This window comes from Balearica regulorum, chromosome 3 (assembly GCF_011004875.1).
Source record: "Balearica regulorum gibbericeps isolate bBalReg1 chromosome 3, bBalReg1.pri, whole genome shotgun sequence".
NCBI lineage: Eukaryota > Metazoa > Chordata > Aves > Gruiformes > Gruidae > Balearica > Balearica regulorum.
Window position 1 is genome coordinate 120,802,867 of NC_046186.1, and position 20,226 is coordinate 120,823,092.

At 39.3% G+C, this 20,226-nt stretch overlaps 1 protein-coding gene across 5 annotated transcripts in view; it reads right to left on the minus strand.

Moving 5' to 3' along the window:
• The window catches only part of PLCB1 (phospholipase C beta 1), a 398,789-nt gene that overhangs the window by 12,093 nt on the left and 366,470 nt on the right, over window positions 1–20,226 (minus strand). For 3 of the 5 annotated variants that reach the window (XM_075749808.1, XM_075749805.1, XM_075749806.1), the window contains exon 32: window positions 11,443–11,507. The exons of the other annotated variants lie outside the window; for them this stretch is intronic. In XM_075749808.1, the coding sequence (XP_075605923.1) occupies window positions 11,469–11,507 (39 nt within the window). In that variant the 3' untranslated portion in view covers window positions 11,443–11,468. The remainder of the gene's footprint in view (window positions 1–11,442; window positions 11,508–20,226) is intronic. 5 annotated transcript variants of the gene reach the window in all.

Below are 20,226 nucleotides of genomic sequence, written 5' to 3' on the forward strand. Positions count from 1 at the left end.
GTCAGTGTTGCCCAGGTTATATGTGTATTACATATACATGTCTGTTCTGTATCTCTGCTGAAAACTTTTGAGTTTGGGAAGCTCCTTACAGCAAAAGCCTGAATTGGTGACCTTTTCCTAGCAGCAGTTGTATTATTAATAGTAATTTCAGATCTCTTGCATTTTCTTTAAATGCAATGGGAGGATTTTCTTCACAATAACTTTGTTTCCTATTTCTTCATCAGTACAGTGGTTTATTCTCATGCAAAGCCCTGCTGTGTGCCTTGTAAGCTGTATACTTGGAATTACTCTTCTTTCTGATGACTATTTTGTGTAATTGTTTCCTTTTGTGGATAAAATGCTTTCTTAAGCTGTCAAGTGGTTTTTTGATGACTCTATAAATATGTGACCTATGCATCTCATGATGCATATGAATAAGGATAATTTGAGCTAGCATGAATGGGAAAAAAAAAATCTCTCTATGAGCATGTATAACATTTTCAGGCTAGATTCTGCTCTTTTTTTATTATCATTGGAGTAAGTTAGCTTCACTGTAAGCAAAAGAGAATCTGCTCAGTTTCAATGCAATAAATCTACAGAAACTCCACTGACATCTCATCTATCATCAGATACTGCCCTTAGTTTATTGGGGTAAATCCAGGGTAAATAACTCTAGTGACATAGCTCAAATAGAGCTTCTTAATTGGTCCTTTTATGAAGTGCTATCCATATTTTGGATACTGTCTTCAAAACAAACAACAAAAAAATCAGTCATCCATTACCTTCTAACGAGTGATTTTTTTCCACTTCCATGATGCCTCCAAGGCACGCTGTAAACAGGCAGCTGACTGTCCAACAGCACAGGCCTTGGAAGAGTAGTGGTATTGTAACTCTCAGCTCAAGAGGTCATAACAGTCCCTCGGAAACTCCTTTTAAATGACATCTTGAGGTTATAACAGCAACAATATATTCCAGAAATATTTCAAATCCCGGGTGGACCAGAGAATGCAGGACTCTCAGAGCTGTGCAGCACCATGGCAGCCGAGCAGGATGTCTCCAGGGGGCACTGGAATCTGTGGGGCTGCTTTATGTATAATGTGTTTTGCCTAAAAGTGGTGGTGTCCCGCAGAGCGAGAGATTCTGGCTATTTTTGAAAGAGGAGAGAGACAAGAAATGAAAGCTTCAGGTGCTTAAGACCTCATGTGTGAGGGCTCAGGAGGTGATGAAGTACAGATCTGAAAAAAATGTGGTGAAACCTGCACCACGGCTTTTGGATCCTTGCCTAAACTGAACTCTGAATACAGTTTAACAAAGTGGTTTTCAGTCTCTGGCATCCACCTTGCTAATAGATAATTATAGTGTCGCCTGTGTCTGACTCTTGGCAGGACATCTCTAACAGGTCCCATCAGTATCGCAGAAAATTCCCTCCAAGCACAGAGATTTCTTCTCAAATCTGACAATGAAAAGGAAATAAATAATCTATTTCCCTGTCTCTCTCTACTTGCATCACTGTGCTACTCAATGGAAAAGGAACAGAGTCATCCTATGATTAAGTCTGGCACCTCCTTTCACTGCAATATCCCGCTCTGCCCTTCCTACTCAGCCCAGACTCTCAAGCGTGTTTAGAGTAATAAGAGGTCTTAACATACAGTGAGGTCTGTGTATCTTGAGACGGTGTGTTTCTTAAGGTACATGCTCACTATAATTTCCATGTCATTGGTAATTGTCAGGGAACTGCATGGAGGTTTAGAAGTAAGCCATCATTAGTCCAAAAAATAATCACACTGATAAAGCCTTATGCTGCACTTTGAAGTTTACCTTGCACTGACTATACCTCTTCACATCAGAAAGCCTCTGCAGGATGGAGCCTCACTGAAAAGTCTGCTTGGAAAATTACTGAGCAGTCAGTCCTTCTGTTAATATCCTGTTAAAAATGAATGTTTTTAGACTAGAAAGCAAGCACTCTCTGAATAAAGATCAAAGCCTTAGAAGTTTCTTTGAAAATCTTTTCAAGTAGTTGCAGTTCTGTAATCCCTTGTAACAACAAAGGCTATTCCAAAACATTTCCTAACTCATTAACAACATCAATCTGGCTTCCTCTTTACTATTAGCAGCGACGTGCATTGACTCTCCCCAAACGATGAGCCAATTTAATGACCGACCCATTATTTTCCAACATAACAAGCTAATGCAAAAAACCTACTCGGAACCTGCAGAAGTTAAACAGCGGAGACAGAGCTACTGTCCCTCATTTTCCATCTTCCAGAAATGATGGTTCAGTATTTTGGCCTTTGTACTTCCAAATGTCAGGAAAGTTTTGAGGCTGAGTTTAACAATGACAAAAAGTTGGGACTGGGACTCGATTCAAATTTATATATTGATGTATATGTTCATTATATAATACATCAAATGGAGATGTATCATTGCTAGTAAGGTTACAGAGTCTGATTCTGTTTATGGCTGCTCTGTGCTTATATATTACTATTATCTTCACATCTCTCTACTTCCACCATTATTCCATCTATATATCTACTACTTCTCGTTATTTCGTGCTGTATTACACAATACACTTTTTTTTTTTTTTTTTGACTTGAGAAGCAAAATTAGTGTGGAATTTTAACTGCAACTCTTGAAAACTTTATAGCTTAATGTAAGAGCAGCACTGCCCAGAGGTTCAACCTAATTAAAAATAGCCTGAAGATTTTTACTTCCCAATACCACAATGAACTTAAAAGGAAAAAGCCCTCCTCCTCTTGTCTGTACTGCTATTACTGGGTTAAGTAGTACTGTGCAATGGGAGGTTAATGGAGCCATCCTCATGATTAAGTTCAAGGGATTAATATTTCAGTTCAGTTGTTTTTTATTTAAACTTTTTTTTCAAAGGTCATATTAATGCTGACTACCGCAAATTCAGGCAACTCTCTAATTACCCATCAAGTTTAAATGACCCATGCAGAAAACTTTATTTCAATGATGTTCAGCAAGCATCCCGCAATGCAAAAATTGTCATAAAAGGTAACTTCATAAAGCTAGATAAACAACACAAAGCCTGTCCCACTGCTGAGCTGAGTAGCTTGAACTCATGGCTGTTAAAGGGCATACCCAAAGTTCACTTAAGTCTACAAGAAGACAGTGATTGACTTCAATGGATTTTGGATCTACAGTACTGGATCCATATAAGTACAGGCACAAACTAACCAAGTCAAATGAAGAAACCACTGGCACAAAATGGCATGAAGTGCATACTCCTTCCCAAACAGAGAGCTGAAGGTAATGTGACTCACAAAGGAGAAGTGCAAAAGCCGTGTTTCAGAGGTTCAGGATTTTCAGCTGTCTCGTCTTAGCAATTTAAGGAAGCTGCAAAGCATGTAAGACTCTAGGAAACAGGGCCAGGGCGCTGCTGAAAATCCAACCCTGCTTCAACAGACAGGTAGAGATAAATAATCCCGCACAGGTCGTCAGACGCCATATTTACATCCAGACCTGCCCACCTTTCTCTCTCTTTGCATACAACCTGATCTGGGTTTCTGTTGAGCACCTGAGCTCCGTGAAGAAAGGAAACCTCTGAAGGTGTTCTGCTCTCTTAATGCTTAGTATGGGTGAAGGACTCCCACCCTGAGCATGCTGCAGCCCAGCCAGCCAGCACAGATCCTGAGGTCAGCTCTTCTCAAGTCTGGTGGCATATGTTCAGTGAGCTATGGTGATAGAAAACGTAAGTCTCATAGCACTTGCATGTTTTAGTCTGCACTATGGTATGCTTTTCATCTTGCCATGCAGTTGGACATCTTAAAGTCCTCTTGAACAGATCTCTTACTGATATTGCCAACAGCACAGTTGGGTTTTGTGGTGAGACCTTCCTGTTGCCAGGAAAAGGGAAATGCAAATTCCCTAGAAGCCAGCCGAGACAGGGAAATAAAAGATCCTGCAACTTAGAACCACTTCAGCTCCTTTGGTACCTCCCATCCCCACTGATCTCAGTGGGCCACCGCACGCGGAGGTCGCACTGGGGCCCTCATCCGGATCTCAAGCCTACTACAGGGAGGGTGAGCTTTTCTATTGACATCAGTGCATGCTGGATTTGGTCCTCAGCTTTTCTCCTTCTGAAGCTAATACCGTTCATCCAAGTTTAGTTCACCAAAAGGTCAAGCCTGAACTGAGATGAATCTCATGGAACTTCACTAAGCCCTTTGCTTTTTTTTCCACTGAGAGGCATGCCATCAAAATGTATACCATGATCTCCTTAGAGGTCCGATTTGGTTTTAATCTGATTTCACTTCTGTGTATCACTATGGGTAGCTTCTATCTTGAAAAAGTTTTGTACCATGTGAAATCTTATTTAAGGAAAAAAAAAATTGGCAGTAGAACAAAACCTCTTTCCATTATAAGAACTTATCTTTTTAATGCTCTATCAGTAGTTTATTATTACTTCAGTACTTGACATCTTCCAAAAGCATTAAAAAGTTCTTGAGAGGTCTTACAACTTTACAGTCTATTCCGTGATGCCAATTCTGATCACAATCTAGTTGAAGATAAGTTTAATGAACACTAGAAAAATAAATACCTTTCATAAGCGATCAAGTTCTTTGAGGAAACAAAAAGAATACTTTAAAAGCATTGGCTGCTTGGTTTAAAGCTCTATTTAAAATATGTCTAGGTACACGTTTTTGTTGAGGATAACAGAAATTTATCTTGAATCTTGGGACTATTCCAAATGATGGTAGGTGAGTATCAGAAATGAATGAGATTATTAACTTGCAAAAATAGTTTTTACAACAAGGACTAGAAAATGTCATCTTTTCTCCATCTCATGTAAATGTATTTAGAACTATAGAAATACATACGGGCATTAGATTTAGTGATGGTGAGTGAATAACTAAGTCATCTGCTACTCTATATAACAGTAAAAAGATTATTCTGAGTTAGTTACAGAAGTTATTCCTAAAAATTTCTTATCACTTATGTTATTTAAACTTTCTTACATATCAATTAGTTTGAAATAATAAGTCTTTAGGCTATCCATTAATTGCAGCACTGTAGACACAATCTGTATTTAAAATTATGCAATGAAAATTAAGCCAAAGCACCAAGCTGTCTTGGCTAACAAAAAAGGTTTCCTCAGCCCTTCGGATAAAGAAGGAGAGATAATGGGGGCACTGAATTCACAGGAGAACTCTTTCTCAGTTTACTGTTCTCTCTCATCACATGTTAACACAGATTACCAAAGCCACAAGCTGTTATCCACGTGTTTAATTTGCAGTGTTGCATTCATTTTCCGATCGCACGGTATGACTGTTTTCAGACAAAAAAGGAAGAACTCCAGTGATTAATGCAAAGGAAAGACAGCAACATACATAATCAAAGGATAACTGATTAAGAAGATTCTGCAATGGGACTATTTACAAATGCAAGGTAAATGTGGATGGCTTAAAATAGTTTAGTTACTCTGTAAGAAGTTGAAGGGAGGCTGGCTGCAGAGGAACATCTGGTCTATACATCAGGAGAAGACACCGTTTTTAGTTCCTCTTTCTCCTGCTGTTAAGGCTCTAGGCTCTCAAAGGCGGCTTCAATACGCTCTTTTATGTCTTGCTGGCTTTGCAGAACAGGTCTTAGGACAACTCAATTTCTCTTGTCTGGTCTTATTTTGCTTCACTGATACACTGAAACTACAATTTGGCATTTGTACCATTATAGCTGGTTCATGCTGGCATCTGTCAGAGGCACACAGCATGGACTGCCACATCAGTCACAGCTGCTGCGTGCAGCTGCTGTCCTCAGCGGCAGCGATGATGGGAAGCGGGATTATTTTAAAAAGTGCAGCCATTAATTGAGAGGTGTTTTTTCCCAAATCCTCTAGGCCTGCAGCAGGAATGAGGAGTCAAAGATAACATTCAGCTGATTCAAACAGATCTCGGGAATGGTGTCTTCCTGCCTTAGAAATTAGAAACAAAGCAGCTGAAATATTCTGTGGAAAAGCATGCCTGATGGAGGTAATCATACCTGAGAGTGATGCTTCTTTCAAGTCAGACGAACTGCAGCAGCTCGCTGTCAGTCTTCTCTGCATGCTACACCAGCAGTTACAGAGCTGTTCCACCTTACTGTGCCCTGTATCCTACGCTTAATTGTACATTTAAATGAGAAAAGGCAGAGCATTGGGCAGTCAACTTTCTGTGTGTAATACAGCTCTTTTTATCCTCAGACAATCATGGTTTACAGTTCTATGCACAAATAAAAGGTATTCCCTTTAACGTTCAGCCTAGCCACTGTGAGATTTCCTAGTGTCAGTATCCTGCACTCCATATACGACTCTCTTAAAAGACACTAACAATATTCTCTATTATATGCATATTTATTTAAAAAGTGCTCTTGCTAATATTCATAAATTATTATAGGAGGGAAACAAGGGTGAATACTGAGTCAATGCTCTTATGACATGCCTGTGTGCTTGTGGATTCATATACTCACACAACAGGGGAAAAAGAGAAGGCATCTGATTATTTCTAAGTTAATCAAAATAATGACTTCACTGACAGGAAGGCAGATTTTGTAAAAAAATTCATGTTACTGAAATATTCAGACAAAAGACATAGTTTGTTCAGGGAGGACAGGTACAAAAAGGGTCTTTGGTGAGATATTTATCAAAGATCTTTATTTTTTCCTGATCTCCAGCATTTTGTAAGAGAGGGACCTGCTGAAAGTCTCTGGGCAATGACAGAATTGGGTATGAAAATGGACAGTGTTGTAGTGGACACCTGTAACAGATGGTCACACTGGAAAGACTGAGTGGCGAAGCTTGCTTACTTGCTCAGAAAACTTTTCGAAAAGGAATACAGCAGGGCACAGAATACTTCAACTTCTTAGCAAGCAAGATTCGTATTTACAATATGTACTCTCTACTTTCCTGGTGTTAGGACGGGAAAACAGACACCTATTTCACATAAAAGATCTGGACTTGTAAGCAGGCTTGTTGCTTTTTCACACTATGTCAATTCCTGCAGCAGCCAATAGAGAGAACCTTGGCCTATGTAAAATCCTCAAACATGGTTTATATCACTGAACTAAATCTGCTTCTGAGGGAGTTGCAACCATTAAAGGGCAGCTGGTATTACAAGCAATTAACCTCAGTCTTTAAAAAAAAAAAAAAAATCACTTAAAAAGTAAAAAAGCCAAGTAATAATTTTAAAAATTGAATTAATTTTCAACCAATTAGTATTTTCAAGTGTAAGCCACAGTAGTGTCTGTCTGAATACAAATGGGAATGAAGGGTATACTCCAGGCCAAGAGATGTTAACACTGACACAGAATTTGGGAGAAGTTACTGCAGAATTTATTCCATTATGCCATGGAGAGCGTGCGCCCCTGCTCAGAATTACAATGATTCCCTGAGAAAAAGACTGACAGCGAGTTATCGCTCCCAGGAGGTTCTACAATTTCCATGCTACTTAGCATTACAGGCTCATACATCTATCACACCTCAACTTCAGCAGCAGCCAAGCTATGAGGTACAAGGTATATTACTAAAAGAACAGGGAAGGATTTAATTGCCACCAAGGCCATTACTGATTCCTGAAACTGGAGCTCTGCTTTGAAAACTGAACCTGCAGAATTTTCAGCAGAAAGGACCATTTTAAGAGTGGAAATATTACACTGAGATCTCACTGTCCTCTGTAACACCCTGCAGAATAAAACTCTGATCCAAACAGGTACTTCTAAAATATACTAATATAAGTAATCTCAAGAAGGACCACAGTATATTCCATATATACGAACAGTTTCTAGAAATACTAACCTTCAGTATCAGCAGTCTGTGAAGTAATTTGTCCTGTGTGCTCCATGCCATATGTTTTATTCAGGCATTAACGCTTACTTCGTGAAAATAAAGCTGTCAGAATGTGAGCTACCACATGCAATATCATTCCCACAGGCCATACAGTAATTAAACATGGAGGCTGACATTGCACTGCGCAGAATTCTGGTTGTGTTTAAAAGCTATTAAAAGACTTTAAAAAATCCAGGTTTAGAAAAAATGCCAGCTTGATTCTGGACAACACCCACATATGGATGAAGCCCCGCTGAAAAATTCTATCATGCACTTTAGTGTTTGTTTGAAACACAGCTTAAAGGATGAGGAAAGGGTAGCAGTAGCTTTTAGGTCCTACTTTCTAGAGCTCTCATGAGCCATCCCTACTCAGCCAAAATGTCCTAGTGGAAAAGCCATTTTGCATGGAATAAAAAGAGCTGCGTTCAGAGAAGACTTGTAAGTCTACATTCTCTTATTCTGTCTCAAAAAATTTACCTTAGGTTTCTACTGTTGACAAACATAACTCTTAACTAAATGGAAGTTCCTCCTATAGATGACTAACATTTAGTCACTAGTGGCTTCAGACAGTTCCTGAATGAAGTTGTAAATTTAGGTCATTTCTCTAGATTTCTGCAGAGCTATTATCACGGCTTAGAAGGATTATAGGCCTCTCCTGCATAGAAATATTCTCTAAGGTCATTAGTTTTGTTCAGCCCAAAGCCAGTGGTCTCTTACATGGGCGTGAGAGCTGAGATACTCCTCTATTGCCTGCAGGAAAACTTGACTCTCTCCTTCCACGCAGTCTGCCCCCCTCCTATCCAGGTACTTCAAAGCATTCAAAATGCCTTGCCTGGTGGCTGCAGCAAGGAGTGGAAGGAAAAAAAAGCTTCCTCCCATCATTCTCATATTTGCTGTGGAACGAGGTAAACCTTGGGGCGATGGATTACTTCACTCCAGTTGGGAGCTCCTTGCGTACTCAGTGCTAATCCATTTTGTTTCCCAATTTTCCCACACCGGTAGGGTACACTGAATGGTAATTGCACCGTGCCTACTTTCCCCTAATACCATTCTCTTTACACAGTCTACAAAGCTGAAGTCCTGACAGTAGGACAAAGCAAAGGATAGAATAACTCCAGTGGCGTCATAAATGGTTACATGACATCACAAGACGTTCTTCTCTGAGACCTCATTTCCTTATAGCTCTGTGGGAATAATTGGATTGCCTACTTCCCCAACATTCTCCTAGATAACCTAATTTGACCCAGGCAGGTGACATGAAGTTGGCCTCATATTGTTAAAAATGTATGACAAGAATAGAGTTAAAACGAGTACTTCTGGTTTTTCAGATGTTCACTGAGTTGTTTCAAGGCAGCTCAGCTCTATTCTTATCCTCCTGCTTTTCAGGAAAGGAAGACAGAACATCCCTCAGGAAGAGAAATCAATATTCTCATGACACTTAAACACAAACAGCAAAGAAATCCCAGTTCCCTAGTGAGCAATTGCCAATTTAATTTTGCCATCTTCAGTAAGTCACTCTTTTGAATACTGTCAGGGTGCCAACATATTTATTATGGGCTCTACTTTCTTTTGTCACAACTATTTTGCTCAGGAAACCTACATTTTTAGTTGCCTTGCCTGTGTCCAAGAGGAAAACAACATTCATGAACTCAAGGCCCCACCTAGCAGTTTTAATCTCTAACCTTACCACAATGAGAGAACTAAACAATATTTAGAATTGTGTTATTTTTAACAAGTGTTTGAAAAAAACAATCGCTTATTTTGCAACAATAAAAACATTAAAATAAACCATAAGCATGTAATGATATGTGTAGATCCATGAAGAAGATGTCGGTGTCTGTGTGGGCAGAGACAGGTGATTCACAGCAAAGAAGCCTGACAAATCAAGTTATAGTCATACTTTATAAAGTAGCCAAACTTACTTAGTGTTTGTCTTTCAGTAAAGTATAGAAGTCCTTCTGTACTGTGCAAGGCACAGATCAAACACAGAGTTGGTTCCTCCTTTCTTGCCAGTGCATGTCCGTAGACGTATACATGATAAGCAGTTAAAAACCACACACACACAAACCCCTGGACCGGCTGGTATAACAACCGGGGGATAAGGCACAAGGAACCACCACAGTGATGCCAACCAGGGCGCTGAACAGCGTTCCCAGCAAACATACGCTTTCATCACTGCTAACACTGGTACTGGCATCACACAGACTGGAAGAGGACTAGTCCCAAAAACTGAGCCGCCTTGTCATTAGGAAGGACTATGAATTACAGAACAACTGTTAAGGCCTTGTGTGGGAAGGTGAAAAGCCACAGAGGGATGTTCCGTAGCAAGGAGGAGCTGGAGCTCTCTTAAGAAGGCTCCTTTTACTCCTGCACACGAGTTGAGCCCAGGCACACCGAAAAGCAAACACTGCCTGCCTGGCAATTAACCAAACCCCTTTGCATCCGGCTAACTGCAGCAGAAAGGCAAGTTTTGGTACCAAATACAGACCTCACTGAGAAGCCATGGAGGTTCTCTCCTCAAAGAAAAGCAAAGCGTATCAAAGCATTCCAGAAGAAAGCAGCAGAAGGTGAAATATTAAATAAAAATACAAAGCAAGCAGGATTTACTGATTCGGTGACAAAGGTGTGCGGATTGTTGCTACCCCCCTTGACAGTGAAAGTTCAAGATCTCCTGGCATGACTGTATTTACAGGAAGTTTCAGGAACTTTGCTTATACATAATCATGTCTCCTGATAGCAGAGATACCCCTGAAATAATACCTCATTCTATCAGAATGTTCTAATCATCAGCCCTTCCATAAAACAATGAAAAAAACTCTTTTACTTTAATCTACTTTCATCTTTCTTCCAGGCTTTGCCTGCCTTTTCCCAGTTGTCTTCTGTTCCCTTCTTCCTCCCTGAAAAACTCACTCTCTTGCCTCTAAATCTTCCCCCTTAGGCTTCACTAATCCTGTTTTACTGATTCACATTCATAAATCCTTTCTCTTTGTCCCCCAATTTTTCCTCGTGCTCTGATGCCCTGGTTAATCCTTTCTTTATCCCATACTCTGGTGTCCCAGATGACAAATCCTTAATTTATCTGCTTGGTAAGCTTAATCTTCAGAGGTACCCAAAATTCCTACCTTCAACACCTTTCCCCAGCTCACACCAATATGTTCAGATGCTCTCAGTTCCTACCCCCGCATCCTCCCCCCGCCCCCCCCCATCAATCTTCTTTACCTCTTCAGAGAGACATTTCTTAGTGCCTGGTTTTCTGATCTGAGAGTACTGCAGCTACTGTGAGCAGAGAACAGAGGATATTCTGATGACCCAAAGGGCTGTGGAAAGCAAGCCTGTATAATTACACACAGCCCCTGACCGCTGCACTGAGGTGGGGCAAAAGCAGCAATAAGGAAAACAGGGAGGGAGACAATGGGGTGGGGTATGATTTGAAGAAGCCACAAATTGATTTCCCGCTATAAAAAGGATGTAATGGCCAGTGGCAGCATATGTTATGCAGCTAGCAGATAATAATCAGGAGTATAATTGCTCAAAGATTTGAGAAGAACCACCAGGCAGTAAATTGTGGACGCTCCTGACTTAGTTTTGACATGTAAAATGAAAACAACATTAGCATTACTAGATAAAAAGGGGAATGTTTCACTCACTTTCACTATAGTCTCATATTCCATTTCTACTTCTGTTTTTCCTCTACTTCTTGTTCTTCTATGCTCTTTAAAACAAAACCAAGGATCATTTCAATTTGATGTGATTAACAATTACTCTAAGCTGAAATGACATAATTCTGTGCATTACAGTAAAATAACATCTCTTTAATCTATGCACTTAATGAAAAACAAAAGATTACTTCATGCTTCTGTGTGCTGGCTCATTAATATTTGACTAGGTACATGTTAGTCAGAGAAACCAGGCTATTTATCACCACCTGTCACTCCATACTGAAAGAGGACAATGTTTCAACCGTGTTATGTGGGTAATTGGGGTTTAGTTGAAGTTGCAGCTTATGCACATCGCAAGAAGTGTCACTTTTTTCTGGGGAGGGCGAGGAGGGGAAAGAAGCATGTCTCTGAAGGAAAAAATGAGCATCAGCCATGCCACCTGAAGTATGTGCTTGAAGAAATACCTCCGGCCATTGCAGCAGGAAGGCCTTAGACTGCAACCATGCCTAATCCCATCAACTCAGTGCAGTTTGGATGGAGAACCTTCAAGGACATCACCAAGTTCTTACGCAGGAGCGGTGCCAGTCTTTCACCAGACACCCTATTCCCTTTGAGTCGGCCTTGCACGAGTGCCTGAGCAGGACAAGGTATGGGACAGCAGGCTGCTGTTGGAGATGTTACTACTGTTCACTTGCCTTCGTCCTGAGTTGGTGTTTACCTCTGGAACTGAAACTTCTGTTTGATCCTTCAAAAGAGCAGCAGGATTTTCAGATTGTCCCGTCAGCCTAGAAGACCCTGACGTGCTGCAGGCAGCTAGGTGCTGCTAAGAGCCGACTCACTGGGATAGCGGTGGTTCATCACGTACCACTCTGATCACCCTGAACTTAAACTCTCTCTCTTGAAGAGGTCTAAGCTCTGGATCAGAGAGGTCCTGAAGGTAATCCAGCAACAACCAAAAAGACCCAAGGTTTTCAGTCTGTGCAGTTACTAGAAGACAGCTACAAAATTATAGCCAGGAATTGGGGGGGGGGGGGGAAGTGACTTTTTTGTTCTTGCTAAGTGCAGTCTTTAAACAACATTGCCATGCCGTTTTCAAGTGGCTGCAGTATGTTTCATTCTCTGTTGTGTTAAATTATTGTGGTAACTGTCTTGTTTTACAATAAGTGTTATTTCAGTATTAAGTGATTTACTGATTCATATGGATAGTAATTGCATGAGTATATTGCTGAACTTGGTGCTGTTTGTAGAAGATAAATCACAGCTCTTTCATGATACAGATGGTGCCACTAAAATCTTGACACTTCCCACATCAGATACTTTACACTCTGTCAGGTATCCAAGACAGTATTGTATTTACATTGTCCAGGAGCCCGAGCTGTAACGGCATCCAGTGTAATATGGTGATACTAGGCGAGAGTCAGCGCTAGAACAATTGTGCGCAAGTTCACTGAGGTAAACTGTATTTTGTCTTAAGCTGTCAGGTTTGCTACAAATGAAAATTGAAATCTTTAAAAAGAAATAGACTATAGCACAAAATAAAGTTTCTCAATATTTAAACATTAAATAGCTTAATAACTGAAGTAGTACTTCAAATGTTTTTTTACAAAACACTTCCTCTCAAAGCATTTTCTTAAACTGAATATAATTATTCAGTCACTTCCTTGGTAATGGGTGAAGCAGCAGAACAATACGTTTGAGCACTGTGTCCTCATTTTACTTTCATGCAGATTCATAAATGCCTTCTAATTGAGTCACAATGGCAGGCAAAAAAAATAAATTAGCTAACAACGTGGCTGCATTTGATTGAAATTCTGTATAAGAGAACTTATGCCACCTTCTTATATTGTGTTGCAACAAATGAATGAAACACTTCTATTTATTTTCTCCTTGAACTCTTTCTCACCTTTGTAGCAGTGAGCTCTCAAACTACTGCATTAACACTGACACAGACGGTGTTATAAGAAACGTGTTGGGTATAAGATGGTCAGGAAATGGGTGCCAGTGATTGTGGTAGCTTGCACCATTTTGACATGCAAAATGAATCTAAAATATTAGCTGAGGAAGCAGAAGGTGACAGTTTGTAGCAGAAAAAAATGTAGCAGCAAGAAGGTGAAATGTAAAGTGAAAAAAGAAAGCTACTTTGTTTTGCATAGCTCCTTATCACTTCTCCTGATGCACTTCATTTTTCTGTCCCTTTGATCTGTATTCTTCAGTGGTTTTGTGATCCCACTGACAGACAAATCAGATAAAGTGCCTTACTTAAAATTGGCAATTTTTACAAAATTACATATATGCTTGCAGCACACAAACATTTTGTTACTGTGGATGTTGGCCTAGTTACTTCAATGAGACTTGTAACTACTGAAGGCAGGTTAAGATTTGATTAGAAATTCCCTTAAAACCACTCTTGGAAAACACTACAAAGCATCCTCTTGCTAAATTCCTTAGTTTGTGCCACAGTATTACTTGTCCTTACTTTTGGCACTGTTTTGAGCCAGCTTCCCTGGTACAGTACACATCTTGGTTTGTGAAAATGCGCGTCTACTTTGCATGCAGGTGACTGCAGGTACGTATGGGCTAGCGCTCACACACCAGGATTTGGGTGTGCAAAGTAGGCACGCATTTGCAAACGTGCAGATTTTACCTACCTGGAGGATGACCATCAGGCTCAAAATAAGTTAAACATTTCAAAAAAAAGCAACATCCAACAATGATAGCAAAAACCCCTCTACTTAATCAAACTGAGGATTTTCCCTTTAATTATTTATCAAAACACAGTCCACTGAAAGTAACAGAGATATCTGGATAGCATGAATTCCACAGTGACAGGAAATTAGAAGGTTACAAGATACAACTATTTAGCTGTAAGTAGGTACACACCACTCAAAACCTATGTTGTTTATAGAACTTTTCACAATATAGTCTGTGCACTTGCACCATTAGGATACTCCCGATCCAAATGACGCTAGTGTAGCAGACATATATTATATATTACGCACACATATTTACCACAGGGGTGCTCGCTAGTTTTGGAGCTCCAGGCATTGTCTTGCAGCATAAGAAAGAGAAAGTCAGAGAGAAACACAGGGATTAAAACAAATACCGAATTCCAAGCTCTTTTCTATTCTGATGGTCACGACTGTAGTTGTCATAATTACCTGGTCTTTAAAATCCCCAAGCAACTTCTTGATTCTAGTGTGAGAAGTACCTTTTTGTATGTACAGACAGTGCATTAAGCAGCTTTTTGTGAAATCTCTAAAGCATAGATAATACAACACAGAAAATAAGTATACTTTCCCAAATCATAACTAAGCAGCCAAATATCTATTGCTTTTATTAGTGCTGAGACAACATTATAGAGAAGACACACATGGGAACTAGACTGCAGAAGAACACTAATGACAGGGGGAAGTGTTAAAGCACTATCTGCTATTCAAAGTCAATGTCCACCTAATGCTGGTTTCCCAGCAGTTTTCTGGAGACACCAGACATCACAAAGTCCAGAACTCAATCCAGTGCAAGTTTAAGCTTTTAAAATATTGAAGTTTAATATATTCTGGTTTATCTGATGGTCCTGAATGTGTCCTCACTTGTGCAAAGAGCCACAAAAAAGGCTGCATTTTATATTTCTGGTTTCTAAGCTGTCATGAAAAGCTGTGTTGTGTTCTCATTTATTGTGAAGTTACCATAAAGAACTACTGCAACAATTAGTTCAGATTTATATCCTTGCTAGCGCATAGAAATGTGCCACAGAACCTGGTCATTCACCACAAGAAGTTGTCCTGACCTAAGACCTCTAATCAAATGTTAATATGACCGTATTCTTTATCTTTTATGAACCTTTAAAAATACAGTGAAGCAAAGTGTATTGTATCAAGGAAAAGAAAAAGGGAATACTGCTTATCGGCAAGGGCTTCCTCACAGCACATCATTTAGTTCTCTTAATAATTCACACCCCTCTCGGTTACTCAGCAACTCACTTGTGTTGCTGTTGGCTCTGCCAACACTTACAGTGTTTTCCGAGACCACAGAAGCAAAAAATCACCATGTTAAAGAAAGAAGAAGAGAATTTTAAAAGCAGTATGAGGGGAAATGGAAAAGTTTTAAGCAATGCTGAAACCCAAATGACTTAAGATTTTTAGAAATCAAACATTCATGCCTCGCTCCTCCTCCTGTTTCTGTACTATATTGCTCTTATCAATGGTTCAGCTGGCTAAAGGACACCTCTGCACTAGTGGCAACTGGGGGGACATATTTCTGCTGAAATTCTGGCCAGCTGACTAAGAAGCGAGCAGTGCTCACTGGCCACTAAAGTGGGGGAAAAAAACCAAGCCATCTGGCAAACGGTAAATATTGTCCATTATTTAATCTATGGACCAGGCAAAAGCATCTTGGTCTTTATGGAAGAAGCTCTGGCCTAAATTACTAAACCATCACTCCTTTTCAAAATCTGTTTCCAGCTGTGTTGTGTGTTGTAGAGTTCATCTTCAAAACAATGTGCCAGATGTGTTTTACATAAGAGTGTTCTTTATATAGATATTTACAAACAGAAGATTGAATTGCAAAGCCAAGCAAAAAAGGAAAAGAAAGGATAGAGGGTATGCTTTCCCATGGGTGTAATCTACAGCAAGGTTGCACAAACACACACTTAGGACAAAATCTAGCTCATGGCAACACAGAAACAGTACAAAAAACATTTAAGGTAGCAACTTGTAGTCATATTTTGGAAGCTGTGAAATCTTACGATATTCTCATCTTCCTTGGATCAGAAAAGATGCTCCCCATCCCTTTCACAAAGACAACGCACATGTAGGTTTGCTTATTAATTGATCCGAGGCTGACTGTGAAGTAGACAGACAGAGGAAGAAATGCAGGAGGAAGAGAATGGTCCTAGCTTTGATCTCACTAAGTGAAACAGTAAAACCAATTCACATTAATTCTACTGCATGCTAGTGAAAATCACTGGTTTAACAACAATTGGAGTGAAACCCATCACTATGCAATTTCACACTTAAGTTACACGTACAAAATGCCACTGCAGCAAGAGTCTTCATATGCACTCCTATTTCTTGTCCTGGGCAAGAAAAGTACATTTTCATTCCTGCTTCCTATTGATTACTTTAGTTGTAACCTTTTTAAAAATCAAGTACTATTACACAGCAGTTCCATAAATGCCAAAACATTAAGTCGGAATGTATATTTTTCATCTCAAAAAAACCCAACCCCAAACCAAACCTCAACACAAGGTCCAGGCAGAGTATCACTGAAGTTCTGTAGGTACAAAACATTATATCTACCACCTTTACCGTATATAGAATAACATTTATTAGCTTGCAAGCTAGACAAAGATCAAACGAATGGGATTTATTTCTCAGAAACATACTTCCATTAATATAATAAATGACCCGTAGACACAAAAAGCCCAGTTCTGGACTCTCTTATCCAGAGCCCGTGTTCCCTTGGTCAAGCATGAATAGTTAATGCACTGCAGTAACGAGGCCAACAAGATTCTGTGAATGTCTTAGTCGATGACTTAAATTGAAAGTCTCCAATACTTACTTATATAGGACGTGGGCTTGCTCCACTGAAGTCAATCTGAATTTTGCTACTGCTATCAGTCAGAGTACATTAAAAGTTCACTCCTCACACCATGGATGCATTTGGCAAATTACCTTAGTCTGAGAGGTAGTCAGGCAATCCCTATGAATCAACTACTCATCACAAAGAAGTAAAATTACTTCAAAAATGGAAATGCTAAGGGAATCGGTATTGCAATAGCTAATCCAGAACAGCAGGTCAGCGAGGGATTATTTTAGGGTTCATCAGCAGTTATGAAAGAATGCCTTCCAATCCAGTTAATTAAAGGGGATGAAAGAATCAAAGAGCCTTAGAGTACCACGGGGAGTGGTCTAAACAAAGAAAGTAAATATAGAAGTATATTGTATTTCTACTAGGCAGAATAATTTTTTGTTGTTATTCAGTAAGCACTAAAATAACTGAAGTCAAGAGTTCTTTCACTGGCCGTGGTGAGATGGCCACCAAGAGCTTTTGGAACTACTAACTTCTTTCTTACATGATAATGAAGCCTTTTTACTTGTCCTATAATGGTCCCATTACCGTAAAGCTGGATTCTTGTTTGAGTACCACGGCTCCTATACAGAAAACCATTAGTGTTCACAAAATCTGTTATATCATAGGAGAGTACGAGGCTGTCAAAGACTTTATGCAAGAATCTATGTTACTGAGGACACTTTTCCTCTCGTAAAGACTTTGTATAGATCACACATTCAAATATTCCTTTGATATAGATTCAGTACCTCAATATTTCATGTTAAGCAATGCTGAATTCTCACTCATCCTTTAAAATTCAAGCGTTACAAAGATGTGTATATATATGTATATGTGTAAGAACATAACAAGGACTGGGAAGGACCTCTGTTCTCTGAGTTGAACCATAAAACTAAGAGAAATCAGCTTAGGTCCATCTTAAAAATAGCTTTCTGTCTGCACAATGCATAATTTTAAAATAACGTACATAGTACCCAAAACTGGAACTACTTGTCTGATGCCTAGTTAAGCATCAGCTAACCTAGTTAAGTTATTTCTGTAAGAACACAGCCTGCAGCAGTATTCTGCGATCAGTTTTCCCTCTGTCCTTATAGTAAACAGGTCAAAGAGAGTAAAGTCCAAAAGCTTTTCAGTGAAACCTACTCGTTGCCCCAATTTAGCAAATGTACCACATTATTCGATTGTTTTAAAGTGTAAAGTGTTAATACATGGATTTTGTAAGTAAATTATCTTTAGGGGATGTAAAGGACCAAGTCCTCTGATCTTGATGGTAAGACAGAAATTGCTTTTCTGTAAATGATACTCAAATTTGGAAGACTGCATATTAAAGAAAATTCTTCTCCTATCCCAAAATGTCATTCTAAATCACACCAGTACATATCACATACAAAGTGATGCCAATAACATCTCTGAAATGATTATGAGCAAATGCCAGTGAAATTGAGATAAGCATCAGGCAAATGGATGTCTCATTGATTCAACACCTCATACAAATGAAATAGTTTAGTCCTCTTATCTGACAAACTGATTTCCTTGGCAACTTTTCTGTAAGTCATTTCACTGCTAAGGTCTCAACTCTCCCATCTGCAAAATTGTACGAAAAATAAGTTATTAGTTCAAATTTTAATACTATTAGAATCTGAAAGCAATAGTGTAGTCTGGTCTTACAGAGCTAGCATGATAGCTTAGGCAATTTTAGCGCCTTCTCTGTGTTAAATATAGCAGATTGCACAGCTTTCCCTGCAGTAAAAGGAGATTTACTTCCTAAGAATGTTCAAAATCCAAATCCTTTTCCTAATGAAGTGTCAGATAAAAAGATCTTTTACTCAAACACCGTATCGAGAAAATGTCATCTCCCAAAATTTCATTAAACATTAAATTATCGTGAAATAAACAAAAATTGTTATTTTTTAACAAATTGTTATTACCTCTATTTATTTTGTAAGATGTAATACATACGCCAATTAGTTCTTCAAATGACTAACTGGGGGAAGTCCCTTCTGTCCCTGTGCTCAGTACTCTATGTTAAGCTCATTAGTTTGTGTGTAAGAACAGATTTTTCAGCTTCGTTCTTTTCTGAAACCAAAGTTAGCCTCAGACAGGTAATGTAGCTACTGCTGATAAACTCAAGATGCCTTAATATCAATTTGCTCAATGGAAAATCCTGCTTATTTTGAACTAATTTAGTATAGCAGTACCTGTTTAAGATCAATTCACAGCAGACTATTTCCTATTTATTGCTAATTAAAATCATGGATTTCCTGTTGCAAACAGCAAATAAGCCTGAAAAATTAGCTACGAACCCAGTGTGTTATTGACTCAGCTGGTGGACTATGTCTAGACTTACCACCTAATTCTGAGGATGATAAAAACAACTACTCTAAGCAATGACAAAATGGCCAAAGTGAGGTCAGGTGATGAGCGAAAAATAGGAGAGACGTGCTGAGGTTTGTCTTCTCAATATTACAAAGTGCAGAATGGCTTAACTGTGGTTTTCATCTCCAGCCTGAGGAACCAAGAGCACAATAGGTTGGAACTCTTTCTTGGCACATTAAATTTGGGGGACCACCCAGCCTTTCTGTCTCAATTCCAGCCCTTTCCGGCCTTGAAGAGAATAATACTCTAGTTGTACGCCAAGGGGATATCTGCAGGTGGCATCTGGGTTTGACCTTATCCACCCACACTTTTGTTGTCAGGTTTATAGGAAAGTATTTTCAACTGATTGTGCTGGGTAGATATAGGCCAATTCTTTCACTTCTGAAACACAGTTAAATCAGGAAAGTACACAAGCACGGGAACAGCTGAGAAAAATGGGTATCTAGGAGTGGTACTGAATTAAGGAAGATTCCACCCCACGTTTTTGGTACATTGCTCCTTAGCATTCATGTTCCTGAGAGCTGAGGCTCTACCTGAATGGCAGAGTTACCAGGAAAGCAGTTCTCACTGGGCCAGAAAAAAGGCTCCATCATGATACTGAACTTCCAGAGGATAAGGAGAAGTGCACTGCAATCCCCATCTCTTTTCACTAAACCTCATAAACTGAAAGAAGATGCAATTACAGGAAGAGTGTGCATTACTTTTTGCCGGTTTTGAGGTTGCTCAACAGCACTAACCACTGAGGAAATTTAGAAGTAATGGAAAATGATATGAATGCAAGCAAATATTTGCAATAGCACTTACTTTATGTGCATTTCTTATTAAAAG